The following is a 19,652-nucleotide window of genomic DNA, read 5'->3' as shown; positions in this document are numbered from 1 at the left end:
GAGACGCGCCCCTCTGTTTTTATTTTTGGCGAGGAGCGCCCGGTAATTGTCTGGAACACATGCTCCCCGCGGCCCCCCCGCCGGCGGAGGAGCGAGTCCCCCTCTTTTGCATTTCCCTTTCCTTCCCCTTTCTTTATTAAAGGGCCGGGAGCCCGGCGGCCAATCAGCGCGCGGCTTCCATTTTGTGAGTTCAACTCCGAGGCTCCCGGGCGTCGCGAGGACGCGTCTGCGGCCCCCTCCGCCGCTCCTGCCGGGCGGCCGCGGCGAGAGAGCCGCCTCGCCGGGGCTCCGCGGCGGTGTGTTTCATATTGGGGCTCTTTTCGGGGTTTGTAATTTGGCCGTGGGGAGGTAATTGGCTGGAGCAGGGCGGCAGCGCGCGGCAGCCAATCAGCGGGCGGCTTCTATAGGGCCTGAGTTATTAGACGCTGATCTCAAAACATCCTTCATCAGACACCAAGGAGAGGCCACCAGATGAGGGGAGCCATTTTTCTGCAATGGAATTAAATGGCCAAGTGGGTTTTTCCTTTGTTGCAAATGGGGAACGTTTTTCCTTTGACTCCACCATCCAGTTCAGGACGCCTCAGTGTGTTTAACACTTGTCAACAGGCTAAAGGACTCAAAATTGGAAGAATGAAGAAGACTTTTTTTAAAAAGATCTGGATTTTTCCTTATGACTTGGAATCCATCTTTGTCTTGTATAACTAGGTCATAGCACACCATTCATGTCAGCAGTTAACAATTTTGAATTCCAAAAAACCTAAGTAAATGACATATTTAATTTTTTCCTCTTTTTTTTTTTTCTTGGGTGGGTGGGGGGAGCTTGGAGCTGTCTTAATCTGTATTCTCTTGACTGAACAATAAATTTTTAAATATATATCGTTTCCTCTATTAAACACTTAAACCTGGCCATCTTATTAACTCCTTCTGTTCTCTTTTTTAACAAGGTAATGTTTTAAATGTATAGCTTTAGGACTAGCGAGATGGCAGCAACAAATGTTGTAAGCAGTTGTTACTCTTTTTTTTTTTTTTTTAAACCTTTTACATTGTAAGTACCCAATCCATTCTGTCCTTAGCAATGCACTTTTCATGTTAATGTTGCTGAGATGTCCTTAATTTCTGAACCTTCATCTGCATGTATGTCTTTGTCTCTTTTGTCTAGTAGAAGCCAGTTAAAATGCTTTTAGGCGATTTTGCTTTTAGAAAGCTAAGGTGTTTAGCTTTAAGCTTTTGAAAATGTTTACAGCAGTAAATGCTGCTCAGCTTTCCTCCCAGTAACATGTCCACTTTCTTTGAAAATCGATCTATTTGAAGAAAAACAGCTCTGTTTTTCTCGTCTTGGTTAAGGGGGTGGGTGAGAGAAAGGAAGACCTTTTCTTTGTGTAAAGAGACTAAAGCCGTCACAGGAAACTAGATTAAAACGGGAAAACAAGTCCTAGCTGGCTCGAGCCAAACACCGACGTTAACTCGGGGTATTTTCTATGGCGGTTGGGATGGCCGGTCCGTCTTTTGCCTTTGTTTGATTTGACTGTGTATTTTCGCCTTTTGTCTCTTAATGACGATCACTGCTAAATCCAGAGCAGTAAACAGTCCTCAACGAAGCCGCCTTTTGCCAACCCAACCCTGGAAAGTTTGCAGAAGTGGAAGGAGCAGAAAATGCCATGAGAGTGTAACTTACAAAAAGGTAACAACAACAAAGACACCACCATTCCCCCAAATGCCCCCAACTAAACAATCCCCCTCAAACGACGTTTTTTACAATAACACCTCCAAAACCTCCGCCCAGCTTGATCTTCCAGACTCCATGGCACCGGGCTGAGCGGGTAAGTAAAAAAAAAAAAAAGAAGAAAGAAAGGAAAAAAATGTGCCTTTTGTCCCTTCGAGGAAATCTTTTCAAGCAGGCCAAGGGCTGCGATGTTTGGTTGCTGAGGGGAGAAGGTTTCTGGAGCTTTATGTTTGGCAGCCGGATCGGGAAGGAAGGGGGGGTGGGGACGAGGAGGGCTCTTCAGACCCCTTTGCCCCTTCTGCCCCGGAGGCGAGCACAGGGGTCCCCCCGCGACTTCGGGCACCCACGGAGTCGCCTGCGCTCGTCTCCCTCGCTGGTCCCAGGTCTGAGCCTTGGTGGGGAAGAGGCAATCGAAGTGCTTTGCCGATGGGGGGCTCAAAAGACGAGGAAACCTCTCCATCCGACCTAGAACCTCTTTCCCTTTGTGTTGTGGGGGATCCCGCGCCCCGAAGCCGGTTTTTCGGGGCTCCGGGGGGGCGCCTGCGCTTCCCAAGCAAGAAGGACAAAAGGCCGGCGTCCATGTTGGCACCATGACGCAGCATCTCTCCCGCCTGCAGCCGAGCGCAGCTTGTGCTCCCGGCCGCGCTCGCTCCTCCCTCCCACACTCGAGTTTTATTTTCAGGCTCAGAGCAGAGCCGCGGCCGGGCCGGGCGGGCCGGGCCGGGCCGGGCCGGGCCGGGGCTGGCGGGCGGCCGGGCGAGCTGGGCTGCGGGCGGCAAATGGCGGCCGCGCTCCTCTTCCTTCCTTCCTCCCTCCTTCCCCGCTGGCCCGCCGCAGCCGGTGATCCCTCGGCCGGGCCCGGGGGTGCCGGGGAGCCCGCGGGGCGCGGCGCTCCGGGCCGGGGGGTGGTTGCCGAGGCCGTTTCGGGACTCCGGACCCCGGGGGCTTCGCGCGCCTCTGCGCCGAGCGAGGCGGCCAGACCGGCGCCATTTCGCGCGCCGCCCGCGGCTCGGGCGGTGGCGGCCGCCGCGCGCCAGGCGGGAGGAGGGAAGGAAGGAGGGAGGGAGGCGGCGGGCCGGGGGGAGGGGAGGCCGGGCGCGCCGCCTTCCAGGCCGCCGCCTGCGTGGCCGTCCCGGGCCGGGGGAGGCCTCGACGACGGGCGCGGGCTCCGCGGCTGCCTCGGACCCCGCGCCCGCTCGGGGGCCCACGCGGGCACGAGGAGGCCGGGCGGAGCCTCGAAGCCGCCCCCGACCCGCGCCCCCGGAGGCCGGAGCACCCTCCCCGCGGCCGGGCCCCGACCCCAGGCCTCCCGGTGCCCACCGGCCTCGGCGCCCAGGCGTCAGCCCCAACCGCCATTTGCCAGCGGGGAGAGGGAGTGGAGAGCGCTGGGCCCGCGCGGAGGCCACCGACGCCCCGATTTGGCCGCCCCGGCCACATGCCTGTGACCCGGCCCTCAAGAGGCTGAGGCGGGGGCTGGGGCTGGGAAAGCCGGGCGGGCCTTCCCCGGGATCCCCCCTGGGGGCTGGCTCCGGGGCTTGCCCTCGGTTCCCCGGCCCTTCCTGGGGGAGGGAGCGGCGGGGCGGGCCCTTGGAAATGCAGATGAGCCGCCGCGGCGCCCCGGCCTGAACCCCCGCGACCCGCCCCTCCCCCTCCCCGTCCCGGGGCGGGGGGTGCGGGGGGCAGCGTTGGAAAGACTCCCGCCCCTTCTGTCAGGGCGCCCCTGTCCTGCCAGTGGCCGTCAAAACCCTAACAAGCTGTCCGGCTCTCCCCCAGGCTCGGCTGGAAAGGGGGCAGCGGGCCTGGCGCCCCAGAGCGAACAGCCCTTGTTCGGACGGAAGAGCCGGCCTAGCGTGACAGTCCTCCCGCCAAGGTAGGTGTGAGCGCCCGTTCCCAGGCTCGGAGAGCGATTTGGGGGGGCTCTGGCCCGGAGCCCGGGGAGGGCGGGCTCCCCAAACCCGCCGAGCGGGTCCTGCCGCCCCTCCCCCGCGCAGCCGCGTGGGGCTGTGACATGGCGGCCTGCGGGGGCCGTCCCTCCCCGCCCGTCCGCTTCTGGGGTCAGGCGCCTGGGCGTGCAGCTCTCGGCCGCGCTCGCCAGTGCCTCCCAGCTGCGCGCTCCGCGGCCGGGGGAGGGCCCTGGCCGCCTCCCGCGCGCCCGCTGCCAGGAAGCCCGCCCGGGCCTCCCTTCCGGGCCCGCGGGGGCGCGCGGGTGACTGTCCGCGCCGCGCCGCGCCCAGGCCGGCTCCCCCGGGGCGGGAGGGCCGGGATCGGCGTCAGCCTCCACGAGAGGGGGGTTTCTTTTAGACGCCTCACCCCCCTTCCTGGGAATTCCCACGATCCCTGCCACCCACCCCCGGGGGGGGCCCAGTCAGGGCCCGGCGCGCGCTGACCCGCGGGCTCCTCAGCGGCGCTCCTCCTGGAGCCGAGTCACCGGGCGGCTCGTGGGGACTCAGGCCGGCCCTGTTCTGGATTTTCTGCTTCCCTGGGTGGGACCCGAGGGGGTGCACGTGTGACGAGCTCCCGGAGGACGCGGGCTCCGGGCCCCTGGGGCGCTGCGGCCCGGGCTCGGCTTCTGGGGAGGGGCGGCTCCCCCGTCCCCTGCGCGGGCCGCGCTGCTCCTTTGTCCTCGGGAAGCGCCGCGGCCCTTGGTCTCTGACCCTGTGCGCTGCCGCGTGGGGACTTTGATGAGCCATTTTGGGCCCAGGTGCCACCGACGGCGCGGCCCCCGCGGTTCGGCCTCCGTGTGGGGCGAGCCCGCCCTCTTTCGCCCCCCCCCGCTCTGCGTGTGGGCTGCTGGGGTGGCGGGGGCGCCCATAGGGCACGCCCAGGGGTTCTGTTGGGGGCACCTCGGCTCTAGGTCGGGCAGCTGAGGGCTGGGCTCGCCGGTGACCTTGGGCGACGGGCTCTGGCGGATGATAAGGAGGATGCGTGCCCGAGAGGGCGGTGGGAGGATTAAGTGTGATCAGGGGGCCGGCCTCGCGTGCCAGCCTCGCGCTCGTTGGCCCGCGGGACGCCGGCGGCGGGAGTGGGGGCTGGGCCGGGTGCGGGGCTCCTCCCCCACAGCCCACCTCCTAAGCACGTGGCAAAGCCTCCGGGCAAAGGGGAGCCTGGCTCGCAGATGGCCGGCCGCCAGCGGTGTGGCCGGAGCGCGAGGGTGGCTTCCGCGGCGGGGAGGGTCTCGAGTTGGGGCCACCTCTCCCCCTGCCCCAGAGTCGAAGTGACTCACCCAAGGTCACCGCAAGCAGCCAGCACCGGGGTCCAGGTGTCGACTTCCAGCCTGTGTCCTGCACCCCCCCTCACCCCAGCTGTCTGGGTTATTTTGGGCTCCCTCCCAGTGCCAGCTGTCTGCTGGCATCCCTGACCAGGAGCGCTCAGAGCTACCAGCTCGGTGCTCTCGGCTCCTCCTGGCCACCGGCCTTGGCCAGGGTAGGGCCTCCAGTCCCGGATAGGCTGAGTTTGGCCCCTTTCTCTGCTGGTGGGGTTTGCCCTCACCACACCTCTGCCAGACTCCCCCCTACCGCGCCTGAGGGTGGGGGAGAGGCAGGTGGCCGATGTCTTCCATCCACATTTGCCCGGAACCCGAGCTTTAATTCGGCTCAGCCAGGGATGAGCCCGCTCCAACTCCACTCTACTCCGGGGACGCTTCTACCGCCTCAGGGGTTCCTGGGTCCCTTTGAGTGGAGCCCTGGGGCTTTCCAGGCTGGGGTCTTCACCCGCTTTGGGCATGGGAGGGTTAAATAATTGATTTCAGCCATCTCCTCCCAGCTGCGGCCTGAAGTGCTACAGCCAGTTCCTCCAGCCAATTAGGGCGCAATTAGGTGCTAAGCTGTGGTCTGGGTGTGATTCTTGGACGGGAGAGGTGTCTGGATGACCTGGAAGGATCTGGAAGGATGGTACCCCTCCCTGCCTCCTTTGCTCTTTCACGGCTTTGGACTTTTCTTTGTTTCCCCTCCCCCCACCACCTCCCGGGCAGGGTGGAGGCTGGAGCCTCCAGTCCTGGGGTTGTTCCTCTGGGCCCGCCCAGCGGTCACCCAGGGAGCGGGGCGGGGCTGCTCCCGGCGGTGGTGAGGCCTGCCCGGAGAGAGCCACGCCAGCGGAAGGGCGGCTGGACCTGCTTACTACTGGGTGCCAGGGTCCCCGCCTCTTCCGGCCCAGCCACCCCGGGCCTCAGCGTGGAGTATGACCTTTTGGACCCTCGGGGTAGAGACTGTGGAGAGGGCCCCGCCATCTCAGAGGCTGGCAGGGTCCTGGCTGTCTCCACTGGCCGGCCCCGCCCCTCAGGAGCCCTGGGCTCTGGGCAGCCAGCCGATAACCTCCCAAGCTCCCAAGCTGTCCGAGTCAGACAGTGCAAGGAGAGCTTTTTATGCTCTAGCAGTGAGGCCCCCCCTCACCACCACTCCCCCCCCCACACACAAATGTTGAGGCCTGGGGGTGGGAGCAGCAGCCTTGACACCCCAGGCCTTGGCCTCCTCTGGTCTCTGGGATCTCAGAATAACTTAGTCTCCAGAGGCTCAGTCTCTTCTGCCTCACAGGGTAGGTGAGGGCTCAGGTGTATGATGACCCCTTGGGAAGTTCTGGGGAGCCACGGGAAGGTAGAAGCTGTGAGCATCGTCACTCACGTCCCCCTCCCGACCTGTGCCCCGAGAAGACTCCTGCTTCTCTTCAGGCTCAGCGGACCTGACCATGGCCCAGGCCTCCTTGTGAGCACAAATGAGTTCACCCCACAAATACCACCTGGCCAGCTCCCTTAGGGTGGTGTGTCCCAGCAGCTCAGCAGCGAGAAGCAGCTTAAAGAATCTTTCTTGTCCTCTCAAATCTCTCCAGGAATTCCTGGATACACAAAGGAGAATGACGCGGGTCCCGAACGCCTGGCAGGTAAGAGCAGACTCCCCGGGCGCGTGGCGTGCGCTCCTCCTCTGGCCTGCCCGGCCCAGCTGCTTCTGAGGAAGCCCTGAGCAGCTGGCCTGGCTCCTGGGTATTTTTAGCTGCAAGTCCAGCCCGATGCACCACCACTGGAGTCAGATCCAAATGAAACATACTCGGGGCTGGGTGGGGCTGGGGCCCTGCCAGCCTCCCAGCCAGGCGGGGGTGGTGGGTGGGTGGCTGGTCTCAGGCCGAGTCAGCTGTTGTGCCTGGAAGCAGGCAGGGCCAGGAAGATGCCTTTCCTCTTGCTCCTCTCCTCAGTTTTGTGTAAGTCATTTGTTCTGTCCTAATTTGAAATCATAGCCCCATATCTCAGGTGGGTACAGCGGACACTGACGTCTGAGGATTTTCAGGAGGCTCACCTGGTTAACCTAGATTCAGGTGACAGTTTGCTCAAGTGGGGTGAGCCTCCTGTGTGAAATCTTTGCAGTCCCTCCTTGATGTAGCCCTAGGGGAGAAGCCCAGGCTGGCTGAAAATGTGAGTGGGCCTCCCGGCAAAGACCTCTTCCACCCTCCCTCGTCCTCTCCCTGAGTGATGGTCAGGAGCCATCGCTGGCCTGGCCTCCTGCTGTGTTCCCAAGGAACCTCACTCCCACAGGGCTCTCAACCTGGTTCCCGCCTCTTGCCAATCTCAGGTCACCACCCAGGCTCATCCCTGCCCCACCAGCCAATCACAGTTCTCCCTGGTCACCAAAGAGAGCTCCAGGTCTGGCAGAGGCTGGGAGCCTTAGCCTATTCAGGAGCCTTCTGTCACCCTCCCTGACCCTGGCAGGCTGGCCTTCTATGATGGGACCCTTTTACTATGACAACAATGCCTGGCTTCCCTTCACTCCCTAGCCACGGCAGAACCTGATGGGGTATTTACCCACCATGCATTTGCCCAGGGCAGGCCCTTCCTGCTTCCACTGACCTGCCATGCAGCGCTCAGCCTTCCCTGAGCCCCTCACCCGCTCTGGCCCCTGAATTGTGAGCATCTCCCAAACCCCTTTAGACTGCTTCCTCGCCGGCAGGGACACAATTGCTTTTCAATAAACTGGTGTTGAAAAGGAACTGATGAGTTGCTGTAAATTTCTTTAGGGGGTTCTTGACCCACCTGATGTCCCTGGAGGGCTGCACCACAGGTTAGGGCTTCCAGCTCGGACCCGGGCCTGGAGCGCGGCCTTGACGCCTCCTCCCGGCTGGGCGCTGCGCGGCGGTCGCGGCTGCCCCCTGGTGGTCAGGGCCGGCCGTGCACCCGCATTTGTGGACCTGCGGGCGGGGGGGGCGGTTACCTCAAGTTTACCGGAGCGCTTTGCTGAGAACTTGACAATTGGGAACCACTGAGCAAGGGTGGAGCGGGTCGGGACGGTCCTGAGCCCTGTGGCCCCTCTCCGAGCAGGTGGGCAGAGCCCCCGCCCCGCTGGCCGCCCCTGCGCTTACTGTGCCAGGCCCGGCTGGGCACTCCCGCCTGGCGCGGGCCCCCCGGCGGCGCGGGGTGGTCCCTGCCAGCTCCTCGCGGCTCCTGCCGCAGCGCGCGCTCCGTAAGGGGCTAGTTTGCGTCGGGGGAGCAGGGGGGGTCGCCCGGGGTGGGAGGGGCCGTGGCTGGAGACGGGCCGGGCGATCTCCGCTGTGCCCCGCTCCCCGGCCCTTCCCCACGGCGCGCGGCTGGACTCGCCCCTCGGGCCTGCTGGACAGACTCGCCCCGCGGCCAGGGCCGGCCCTCGGGAAGGGTGTCCCCGGCCGGCTCACCGGCGCCCCAAGCCCTTCGTGCCGGGCGAGCTCCCGGCAGAGGGCGCCAGACGCCCACCTTGCGGCCCTGGGGAGCCGGGAGATCGCGGGGCGCCAGCCCCCGCCCCGCCCCCGCGCCGGAGCCTGGGGGGCGAAGCCGGGCGGGCAGGCGCCCCCGCGCCCGCGTCCTCCCTGGCGTCGCCAGGTCTCCGCGGAGGACCTGGGCCGGGCGGCAGCGCTGGGCCCGCGACGTCAGTGCCCCGGTGCCGGGGCGGTCGCCGCTCCGGGGAGCCCGCCGGGGGTGCGCGGTCCGCCCAGCGGAGTCCCTGCGGGGCGGGGCCTGCGACCAGGGTCCGCGGCGGGCGGGCGGGGACCATCGCGGCTGGGGGGGCGCCCCGCGCGGGGTTCGGGCGGGGCTGCGCGTGCAGCTGAGCGCCCCGTCTCTCCCGCCTCACCTGCGCCGGGAGCGGGAGGTGGACGCCCCGCCCCGGCCTCCAGCCCGGGAGCGGCCGCGGCGGGGAGCGGGCCGGGCGGCTGCCTGGCGGCGGCGGCGCGCGGGGCGGGTCCTCCTGGCGCCGCCCCCGGCCCGCCCCGCCCCGCGGTCCCGGCGCGGCGCCCGCTCCCGCGCGGCCGCCAGTGCGCGCTCCGGCCATGGACGCCGCCGGGGTTCCGCGCCCCTCCGCCGCGCCGGGCCGGAGCCAGCCCAGGCCGGAGCTGAAGATCGTGATCGTGGGGGACGGCGGCTGCGGCAAGACCTCGCTGCTCATGGTCTACAGCCAGGGCTCCTTCCCCGAGGTGCGCCGGCGGCGGCGGGCGGGGCTGGGGTCGCGGAGCCGGGACCACCCCGCGCCGGCGTCCAGGCCCGCGGCCCCGCGTCCTGCGCGGGGAGGGTCCCCGCGCCCCCGCGGGAATTCAGAGGCCAGGAGGGTGCGGGGTGGGGCGGGGGCTGAGCTGAGAGGGGCCGGGTGGTGTGTGTCCAGCCGCACCCGCCACACCCCTCTAGAACCAGCCCCACCCGCCCGCAGCGCTACGCCCCGACGGTGTTCGAGAAGTTCACGGCCCACGTGATGGTGGGCAGCAAGGAGGTGACCCTGAACCTCTACGACACGGCAGGTGAGTGCGCTCGGTGCCGAGGGTCCCCCGTCCGCGCGGGGCTCCCCCCTCCCGGGCATTCTTTGCCGCCAGCCTCTGCCAGGCACTGACACCCCATCATTCCCGGAGGCCTCAGGGTGCTGGCCGGGGTCCAACTGACCACCTGCCTGGGCGGCCCTGGAGGCCTCAGTTGCCTCATGTGTAAAGAAAAAAAGGGAGGAGGGGCTTGGAGGTGAGCTCCTGGGCCACCCCCCCCCCCCACAGCTGACGCCCGGAAGCTCCCCATTTGGTCCCTAGCCTGCGCTTCTAGAGAACCGTGGGCTTCTCTGCCACCTCTCTTGGTTACGCATTTCGCATTACCTGCGTGGCCTCTTAAGCTGCTGTGGGCTGCAACTGGAGTCCTCTGGGGTGAGGGTTCTGTGGGCTGCAGCGCAGAGTCCTTCAGATCAGAGCTGTGAATCCCCAGTTCTGTGGCCAGGGGAGTATGGACCCCAGGGGCACCCTTGCAAGGCCCCAGGGATCTGGGCAAGTGTTTGAGCCCACACTTAGGGGATTCTAGGAGCTCCAGTGCGTGGTCAGAGTTCCGAGCTGTGGCTGCGACACCGGGCTCTGTGGCTACAGTCCTCTGCCTTCCTGGCTCCCGTGGGAGAAACTCGGACCTGGGGAAGGAACAGACCTTGAGGGATGTGTGTCCAGTCAGATGGTCTCCGCCACCCGCCACTCCCAGTGCAGGTGGATTTACGCTGCCCATCCAGCCCCAGAGCCCCTCTTGGGGTAGGCGGGAGTGTACAGCCAGTGGGAAGATTTGAGTCACACTGGATTTGGGGAAAGGCCCTGCTCTGGAGAGCTTCCATCCTGCCCTGGTACCCCTCTGGGGAGCAAATCAACGTTGGGGAGCCAAGGTCAGGATCCCAGCTAAGGGCCTCGCCCTGCCTCTGTGACTCAGTCAAGTGACCTGCGTGGAACCGTAATCAGGCGCCCCTTCCCCTGCCAGCCAAGCCCTGACTGTGTGGGGGGATGTCTTAGCGAGCCTTGGATGGACCCCAAACCTGGACACCCTCAGCCCCCCAGTCTGCAGGTGGCATCTCGTGTCCCACCCTGAGAGGATGAGAAAAGGCCCTGCCCCAGCCCCACCCGCCTCCCTTCTAGCTTCCGCAGGCTTTGCTGTGTGGGTGTCTCCCCTCAGTGGCCTCTAGGGCACCCCCAGTCTTTTTTTTTTTTTAAGATTGATTTATTTATACAAGAACCAGGGTAAAGGCCAGAGGCGCGGGAGGATGAGAGGATTCGCCAGAGGCAGAGCAGGGAGCAGAACAGGCAGACTGATGAAATACACTGCCGAGGGGAGCAGCGGGCGAGACAGGAGAGAGGTCTGCTGCGCCATGTGGGATTCTCGCCGGCCGGCCGGGATTGAACCCACACTGCAGAGGCTACGGGCAGCTTCACAGCGCGGAGTTCAACCCTTGTGCCACCGGGGAGGCCCCCCACTCTTTTTGGATGAGGGTCCTGCCAGGCTGCCCCCCATCACCATGATGCCTCCGGCAGGTGGACTGGGAAGTCCAAAGGCTTCTGAGGAATCCCCAGGGGCGTGGCGCGGAGCAGTGAAGGTCTCATGTCTTGGACACTTTTGGTTTCACGTTTCCCGTCCAGGGGCCAGGCAGGGACAGGGGCATTAACCCCACTGTGGGTGGGGTGTCCCTGGGGCAAGAGTCGGAGGGGCGTTTCCACTCTCTCTTGGGGCCTCTCCCATCTGATCCCGGGTCACTGCTCAGGGCAGCTCAGACCTGCGCCCCGCCCAGGGAAAGATGCCATGAGGATGCAGAGGCGTCAGGGACACCGCGGCATGGAGGCTCCTTCCACCTGCCGCGAGGAGCTGCCCAGGAGGGGCGGCGCCGAGGAGCCCGAGGCCTCGGGATCTGGCCACCGCTCCATCCGCTCACCCCCGCTTTGGAGTCCGGCGGAGCCCCGCGGCTGGCTCCCCGGGGGGCCTCGGTTGCCCCACCCGCAGTCAGGGCGAGCGCGGCCCTAGGATTAGAAGAGGCGCACGGGTCCTGGGAGTCCGAGCCGGGTGCCCGCGGGAAGGAGCCTCGTGTTCCCTGCGCAGGAAGAAACATGGCTGTTCCCCCGGGAGTCCCCGGGAAACCCCCTGGCCCCCAAGCAGGAGGGGCAGACAGCCGGCCCTCTCCGTTCCCGTCTCTCCCCCCGGGAGGAATGACGGCACAGCCGGCCGGCCGGGTGGGGTAAAGGTCGGATCCGACTCCACCTGCGGGGCGAAGGCCTCAGGAGAACGTGGCAGAGAAAGCCGCGGACTGGGGTGGTGAGTCACGGAGGGACCGGCTTGGAGATGAGTCTAGTAAAGCTCATATCTAGAAGGTTCTAGACTCTGATGAGCTAGATAGACCCCGTGGGGGAGGGTGGGGGGCCGGCATCTTTCTAGCCAACCCGTGGTAACCCAGGCTGTGGCATGGGGGAGCCCCTGGGAGCTGAATTTCTCCACGCCCAGCCCCTGCGCCCAGGGACCCACAGGGGAGGCCGTCTGAGGCCGTCTGGCCGTCTGTCCGTGGCCGTCTGAGGCCGTCTGGCGTTCTGGCGGTCTCCGTCTGGCCGTCTGTCTGGCCGTCTGTCTGGCCGTCTGGCCCCTCTCCATCCCCCCGGAAGCAGCTACACACCAGGGGAGGGTGTGGACACAGGGGCTGGGGGAGGCTGGATGTGAGGTGAAGGGGGGTGTGACTGCACTGCCGCCCTCAGGGCAGGAAGCTGCGGTGAAGTCTGAAGATTCCTGGAGGGGGGCACTGCGGGGTGTTAAGACACCAACTAACTAGAAACTCCTCTCTAGGCCTTAGGGTGGGGCCCAGGAGCGGGCGGTAGGGATGGAGGGAGGTGCCCAGGAGGTGGAAAGCGGTGACCCCTTCCCAGCCAGATGTAGTAACAACAGGACAAGGAACCAGGGACGAGAAGGCGGGGGCGGCTGGCAGCCCTGGAGCTTGGGCCGAAGCTGCAGGGCAGTGGGAAGTCTCAGTTTGGGGTCGGGCTCCCGGTCCCCGGGGAGGAAACACAGGTGGGCGGGCCCAGTGGCGGAGAAGTGGGTTCCTCTTCTGGCAGCTTCCCCTTGTCACGCCTTTACCCCGCCATGGCCAGCACCCCAGCCAGACCTGGTGCCCACCTGCCCTGTGTGTGATTTGGGGACCTCTGAACCCACGGTACCCTCTGTCCTAACCTGGGCCTTGGAGACCCGCGCCCCCGAAGGAGGTCTGCCCAAGCAAAGCTCCTTCCTACAAAGGAAACACCCTCTGGTGAGCCTCACTTCCGCCCCAGCCCACAGCACCATCAACTCAGGAAGACGGGGGGCTGGGGTGCGGGGGGGGGGGGGCAGAATTTTCTTCACTAGAGGAGAATGCAATCTTTCGCACGTAACCCTAAGGCTTTTTTTTTTAATCTCTCAGTCCATCTGCAGAGGCCAGAGTTGGACCCTGGATGCCTTGGCATCACTGGGGGTAAAGGGGAGTTTGACAGTTGATAGTCTTGTGTCTGGGAGCCCCCCCTAAATTGTGTGGGCTTGCATTCCCAGGGTTAGAGGCCCCCTTGCCACGCCTGTTTTCTGGAAGCTTCTACTTCAACAGTAGCCTTAGCAGCAGTCCCTCGCCTCTGGCCGGCATTCCCCAGCAGACTTCCTGTGTGAGGGTTATCACCCCCTTTTCCAGATAGGGAAACTGAGGCCCGGGGAGGGAGGGCACCAAGGTCACGGGACATGTGTCTGAGGGCAGCCTGGCTCTCCTGACCCAGAGGGGAGTGGGCGTCCAGTGCACTAACCCTTCCCAAGGAGACGTGAGGTCAACAAGCATCACCCACCAGCTGGGGCCCCACCCACATGGAATCCTGGAGAAAGCTGGGCCAGGCACAGTCAAGCCAGGAAGGCAACCTGGAGGAGGTGCTGGAGGGGTCTGGGCTGCTGCCCATCTCACCCAGTGTCCCTCTGTTGAAATGCCTGTGTTGGCAAGGGCTGGGGCTTGTAGTTCCCTCTGGGGTGAATGGAGAGGTAGCTACCCCAACTGTCCTGCTGATGGTTCTCTCTCATTTACAAAGCATCCCCTTAGCTATGGGACCTTGGGCGAGTAGCCTTCGCTTCGCTTCGCTTCGTGTCAGCGTCTGCAGAACAGGGATAACAACAGCCGGCTGGGTGGGTTGGAATAGCACTGATGCGCAAGTGCTGGTAAACGGAGCCTGGCAGCCGGCCAGGGAGCAAGCACTTGCCACGAACCCTTGGCATTAACCACTTTTGTGATCCTCGTCGAGACCCATCTGTTTCCCACATATCCATTTCACAGTTGAGAAAACTGAGGTCCAGAGTTTCAATTCCCCCTGGGAAGGCTTCCAGGGAGAACTGGCACTTCTGTAGTGGCCTGGCAGGCAGCTGACCTTGGGGCTGGGGACGGACCTGGCACCCAGCTCACGAGCAGCCAGCCTGCGACCTTGAGGAAGGTCCCACTCGCCATGTGATCCTTGAACAGGAAGACCTACGCCCCCCACCTCCATCGCCTCCCTGAATGACAAGGCCTGGGCGTGAGTTGCCTGCAAACACCGGGGGCGTGGAAGGCTCGGGGGCAGAGACAACCCTCTCTTCTGCTCACTCGTTCCCTGGTTCAGTCTCCAAACCTTTCTGGGACGTGTTGTGCTCAGGGCACATGGCGTGGGACAGTGTCGACAGGAGAGAGCCACCCAGAGAAGGGGACACGTGGCAGACACCCGAGGAAAGGCATGAGCGGTGCCTCTAGCCAGGGAAGAGCCTTCTAGAGGAGGGAACAGCCGGGGTGGAGGCCCCGAGGGGTGGATCCTGGCCCTGTGTCTTCTGGGGCTCTCTGCCGCCCTGTCAGCTCCCAAAAGCAGTGCAGATCCGTGCCGTTAAACCCACAGCTCAGCGCACCTCAGCTGTGCTTGGGAGCGGACGCTTGGGCCCTCGCCGTCAATGGGACGCCGTCACGAAGCAGTGACTGCCTCAGCCCAGCAGGGATGTCAGTCACAGAAGCCACAAGGGGCCAGTTTCGAGACAGACTGGTGGGGATGGATGCCGAGAGGTAAGGAAGGCCTCTCTGAGGGGGGTTTGTGTAAACCCATGAGGACACGCAGGCAAGAGAGAAGACCCAGGGACACGGTAGGCCCGTTTTATGGCTACTTGTTCTCTCCCGCCAGCTTCTGCAAGAGAGTGAGGACAGATGTCCTGCGGGCTTGAGCCACAAATGACATCCGAGGGGCCCAGAGCCTAGTCTTGCACAGTTGAGAGCAGCCTGGAGCACTGCTGAGTGCTCGGGGGAGCTATGCTGGGGGGGTGGTCACTGATGCACTTGGCCTCTGAAAACTCAGGTTCTTTATAGGTAAATGGGACTGTATGTTGCTCCCGCGAGCATGTCAGTGTGGCTGTAAGCAGTTCTTCAGAATGGGCAGGCATGGGGGCCTCCCTGGTGGCCTAGGGGTTAAGTCTCAGCACTGTTACCCCTACTGCCTGAGTTCGATTCCCAGCCAGGAAGCTACCCACAGAGCACAGCAGACCTCTCCTATCTCCCCGCTGCTCCCCTCAGCAGTGTATTTCAGTAGATCTACCTGTTCTTTTAAGATTTATTTATTTATTTATACAAGCACTGGGTACAGTCAGAAGCGCGGGAGGGTGAGAGAATTCACCAGAGCCAGAGCGGGGAGCAGAGCAGGCAGAAGGACCGAAGTACACTGCTGAGGGGAGCAGCGGGCGGCAGGAGAGGTCTGCGCCATGTGGGACCCTCGCCGGTGGCCGGGGAGCAGCCGGGGATCGAACCGGCACTGCAGGGGCTGCGGGCAGCTTCGCAACCCAGCGCTCAACCGCTGCGCCACCGGGGAGGCCCGAGAACCTGAATTTTAAATAGCCTTGTGGGTCCAGCAGCTTCCCTGCTGGACAGCACTGGTCTAAAAGGACCTAAGGGTCAGGAGAGGGGACAGTTGGGGCGGTGTGGGAAGGCGAGGAGAGGGGAATGGCATGCTGGGCCAGTTTCCCGGGTCTTGCAAGGATTTCTCAGCTTTGTGCAAAGCAAGGTGGGTCTGTCCCCTGAACCAGCCACCCCTCATCTCTTCTTCAGTGTTGGAGGGGGTATCTCTGCTTGAACACGAGTATGACAGGCCTCTAGCCCCAGCCGTCGTACTCACTGGGGTCACCACTGGGGTCTCAGGCGTGAGGGGGAGCAGGGGAGGGCCGGCATCATGTGGTGGGGGGTGCGCAGTGTTGAGGACCCTTGTCCCAAGAGGCAGGGAGGAACTGGAGAGCAGGCTGGTGCCGCCAGGCACCCGCGGCGGGAGAGGGTGGGGCCTCCCCCCTGTTCGTGGTTGGTGGAAGTCACCTTGTCTTTCCGCAGAAGTGGCTGACGGGTCACTCAGGAGGCCCAAAGGCACCCAGTTCTCATTCTGGGAGGAGTTTTTCAAAAACCCCAGCCGGGCCTGCTCTGGAGGAGAAAGACCGGCACTAATTGGCAAAATCAGATCGTGGCCTGCGGATGGGGTGAGGGCCGTGCCAGGGAGGTTCCTGGGCCAGACAGCCGGGCAAGCCGCCCCCGTCCTCGGGAAGCCGCACAGCCCAGCACCTCCCCCGGAGCTGAAAGGGTTTACGCCAGACAGCTGGGGCGAGCGGGGAACACCGGGCGAGTCTGAAAAGGGGAGTTCTCTGCACCCCGCAGCTGTCTTCCTCTAAGTTTGAAAAGGTCAATATTAAAGACAAGCCGCACAGCCACTCTTGCTCCAGCCCAGCCTTGGGTCCCGATTCAGCTGGTGCTGGGGAAGAGCTAGGCCACGAGCAGCCCCTCCCCACCCCAGCCCCCCAGCATTTGTCAGAACTAAGAAAGTTGGAGGCCACCTACCTTGGGGACCCCACAGCTAACAGCAGGCTAGGCAGGCCCCACTGGCCTGCAGCTCCTGGGAGGGGAGGGACTTGAACCCCAGGTCCACTTCAGCGCCTGCGCCTTCAGCCCCAGCACGAGCACGTGAGGCACCCGGGGCTGAAGTCATCACCAGGTAATTGCTCGCAGCTGCCCCAGCACCCGCCCTGTAAGCAGGCCCAGCTCTAAGCTCTGTGTGGCTTCGCCGGGCCCCCCAGCTCTGGCTCCCTCCTGAGGAGGAAATGGAGGCCAGAGGCCTGGAGTTGCTGCCCAGGGGACTCCCACCCCTCATCCATCTGAGCCCCGATGAGGGACTCATGTGGATAAGGGATGTCTCCCTGACCCCCACCTGCTCTCCGGTTTCAGGGCAGGAAGATTATGACCGGCTGCGGCCCCTGTCCTACCAGAACACCCACCTGGTAATCATCTGCTATGACGTCATGAACCCCACCAGCTATGACAACGTCCTCATCAAGGTGAGCCTTCTGTCTGCCTGCCTTGGGGTGGGTCGGGGTGTCTGCCCAGCCTTGACGCTCACTCCCCCACTCCACAGTGGTTCCCTGAGGTCACGCACTTCTGCAGAGGGACCCCCATGGTGCTCATCGGCTGTAAGACTGATCTGAGGAAGGACAAGGAGCAGCTGCGGAAGCTCCGGGCGGCCAAGCTGGAGCCCATCTCCTCCATACAGGTGGGCCCATCACAGCCCGGGCCCTGGCACCGCCTCGGGCTTTGGCCCCAGCATCAGGTCCCTTAGTAGCTTTGGGCAGCTGAAGCAAGTCGGCTTCTAAGCATGTTTTTCAACACTAAGGACAGCCATTCTCTGGCGTGCCCACAGGACTTACCTCCTGAATCCCAACTCGCACTATAGGGCCTACCGGTATCCTCCATTTTACCCAGTGAGGCTGAGACCCAGAGAGGCTAAGCAGCTTGCACAGGGCCACACAGCTCACCTGAAATGGAGCCGGGGTCTCGCCCCAGGTGCCCTGGCCCCAGCCTGGGCCCTTCGCCACCCCACCCACCTACCGCAGGCGGCCGGAGCGCGGGCTCTCCTGCGGAAGCAGCTTTCCCGCCCCCGGAGTCAGGGCAAATCCAGACTGCAGCTTTCTGGGCGAGGCATGGGAGAATAAAAGGAACGCAGAGAAGATAAATAAAGTTTAATAAAAGGAAATCAGCGTAAGTTAAGGTAAATGTGTTTTAGGAATGGGTCTATGCCAGCAGCAAGCCCATTTGCCTACACTGTGCTTTTGAGAAGAGGAAGAGGCATGTAGGGAGCCCTTTCGGTCACAGGCCTTCACCTGTGCCCACAGGCCGGCACACGCAGCCTGTCCAGTTCTGGGCATGGCACCCATCTCTGCTGGGGGCCGGGAAGGCGAGCGGGTGGGTGCGGGTCAGGAAGGACACCCCCCTCACCCCCGAAGCTGCGGCCTGTGGCAGCACGTGGCACGTGCTTGTGCTCCCGTTGGCCGGGGCTGGTCCCGGGATGGAGAAGAGGGCTCTGCTCCCCAAGCCAGCACCACATCCAGGAGGGTGTCAGGAGGCGCCCCAAGCTCCAGGTTCATCACCTAATGCCGGCCCCTCCCCCCATCCAGGGCCAGAGCACCTGCGAGCAGATCCGAGCTGCCTGCTACCTGGAATGTTCTGCCAAGTTCCGGGAGAACGTGGAGGACGTCTTCCAAAAGGCCGCCAAGGTTGCCCTCACCGCTCTGAAGAAAGCGCAGAGGCACAAACAACGGCAGTGCCTGCTGCTCTGACTCCCGCGGGCGGGGCACCGGCCTCACTCGGGACTGACAGGGGGCCCCGGCTGCTCCCCAGGATGCAGCCTCACCCCCAACTCAGGAAGTTGAGTGTCTCTATGGCCTGGTGTCTGGGGCCTGTAGCTACTCAGAACATTCTGGAATTCTTCCCAGCTGGGGCTCTGACAATGAACTGACCTCCAAGCTCACTCGGAGCTGGGGCCCATGTGGTAGGGGCTGAGGTGCTGGACACATCCCCTCTGCCCTGGAGCCAGGCTCTCTTCACAGCCTCCCCCTTCACACCCAGTAGGTCCACAACACCGTGGATGCAGGGAAGCCCTCCGTCTCCTCCGTGGGTCGCCTTGGAAGGGCAGTGCTCCTGCCACTGCACCCCAGAGATAGGCACAGCCGCATCCTCCGTCCCTGCTTCCTTCCCCCAGGAACTCGGGGCTGGGGACTATCAGGAGAGCACAGGCGCCAGCCTGGACATGGGGACCGGCACCAGCCCCACACCCTCCTCCGCTGCCCGAGGACTCGCGGGGTCCTCAGCGTGGCCGTCTACGTGCAGCCACGCGACCCTGCCGGAGGGCTCACCGGCAACTCCACTGACGGCATCTCGCGGAGAAGTGCCCGCTGCCACAGCCAGCTTGGGGGTCAGACTGCACGTGCCCTTTCCCATCTGCACACCGAGCCCGTGTGCCTCAGTCCCCGCTTGTGCTGTCCCGTGGAGGGAGTGCTGGAGCAAGACCACCCTCGCCCAGCTACAGGCCCCCCAAGCCTCCCGGAGGCCTGGGTCCGGCACTTGTTAATAAGCCAACGGCCAGGGGCTCCGAAGGCCCCCGCGGCTGAGGCTGCTGGTCCCGCGCGCGGAAGCCTCGCCTAAGCCGAGTGGTTTCAGGTGGCTCCGGCCTCCGCCCCCCGCCGCCCCCGGCCCAGTGCTGGGACCCCAAAGATGCACTTCTCAAGTTCTAGGGACACACTTTTAAGTCCACCTGCCCCACCCACGTTAGGTCCGCGGCTGCCCGTTTCGGTAAATAAAATGTCCACGGGACACAGGCTCGCCCACTCGCCTGCTCGCGGCTGCGTCTCCCTGCAGCCGCCGGCGGAGCAGCGGAGACCAGCGGGCCGCAAACGTCCAATGTTTCCATCCTTTACAGGAAAGTTCCCCAACTCGGTGTCGGGCGAACCCAGGCGCCGGAGGGCTGGGGGGGATGCTCGGGGAAGGCAGGTGTAAAGGCGCCGGCGGGGAACGTGGGCAGCAGCCCAGGGCCGCCCGCAGGCTGAGCTCGTGATTCAGGCCTGGGTTTCCATGCGGAGACTTAAGTGGACTGGGGAGGCCTCGTTTTTCCAATGCAGTTAAAAGATTTTAATCCCCTTCAAGGGTCAAAGCACGAGGGGGACGCCAGCTGGGAGCTTCAAAGCGGATGTGCGGGAACGTGGGCCAGGAGCGGAGTCCAGGTGGGGAGGGCAGCGCCTCCCCGCAAGCTGCGGGCTCCTCACCTCCCGCAGGCGACCAGGAGCACCTGCCGGCTGGAGTGGCCCTCCTGGAAGGGCGCCTGTCCAGGCTCGCCCCCACATTCCAGAGCCTCC

At 63.9% G+C, this 19,652-nt stretch overlaps 1 protein-coding gene and 2 long non-coding RNA genes across 4 annotated transcripts; 2 read left to right on the top strand and 1 right to left on the bottom strand.

Annotated features, from left to right (window-relative positions):
- Positions 1-306: 306 nt before the first annotated feature.
- On the top strand, positions 307-7,830 carry LOC119245020 (uncharacterized). 2 transcript variants are annotated; one of them, XR_005125176.2, is made up of 4 exons: positions 307-761; positions 1,576-1,681; positions 3,497-3,593; positions 6,545-7,830. It is a non-coding gene; the product is annotated as an uncharacterized LOC119245020 (long non-coding RNA). The 2 variants fall into 2 exon arrangements; XR_008551894.1 differs by lacking the exon at positions 6,545-7,830 and having other exon boundaries at positions 3,497-3,682.
- LOC119245019 (uncharacterized) lies at positions 6,510-16,698 on the bottom strand. Its single transcript, XR_005125175.2, has 4 exons — positions 16,312-16,698; positions 9,803-10,101; positions 7,737-7,891; positions 6,510-7,091 (listed from the first exon to the last, which is right to left on the bottom strand). It is a non-coding gene; the product is annotated as an uncharacterized LOC119245019 (long non-coding RNA).
- Positions 9,002-19,592, top strand: RHOF (ras homolog family member F, filopodia associated). Its single transcript, XM_037511229.1, has 5 exons — positions 9,002-9,145; positions 9,376-9,463; positions 16,696-16,805; positions 16,883-17,017; positions 17,919-19,592. The coding sequence occupies exons 1-5, from the start codon at positions 9,002-9,004 to the stop codon at positions 18,078-18,080; spliced, it is 639 nt and encodes a 212-aa protein (XP_037367126.1). The 3' UTR covers positions 18,081-19,592.
- Positions 19,593-19,652: the final 60 nt, after the last annotated feature.

This window comes from Talpa occidentalis, unplaced genomic scaffold, assembly GCF_014898055.3.
Source record: "Talpa occidentalis isolate TD23 unplaced genomic scaffold, MPIMG_talOcc4v2.1 talOcc4.14, whole genome shotgun sequence".
NCBI classification, from domain to species: domain Eukaryota; kingdom Metazoa; phylum Chordata; class Mammalia; order Eulipotyphla; family Talpidae; genus Talpa; species Talpa occidentalis.
Note: the sequence above shows the minus strand (reverse complement) of the source record. Positions and strands in the feature narration are given on the sequence as shown.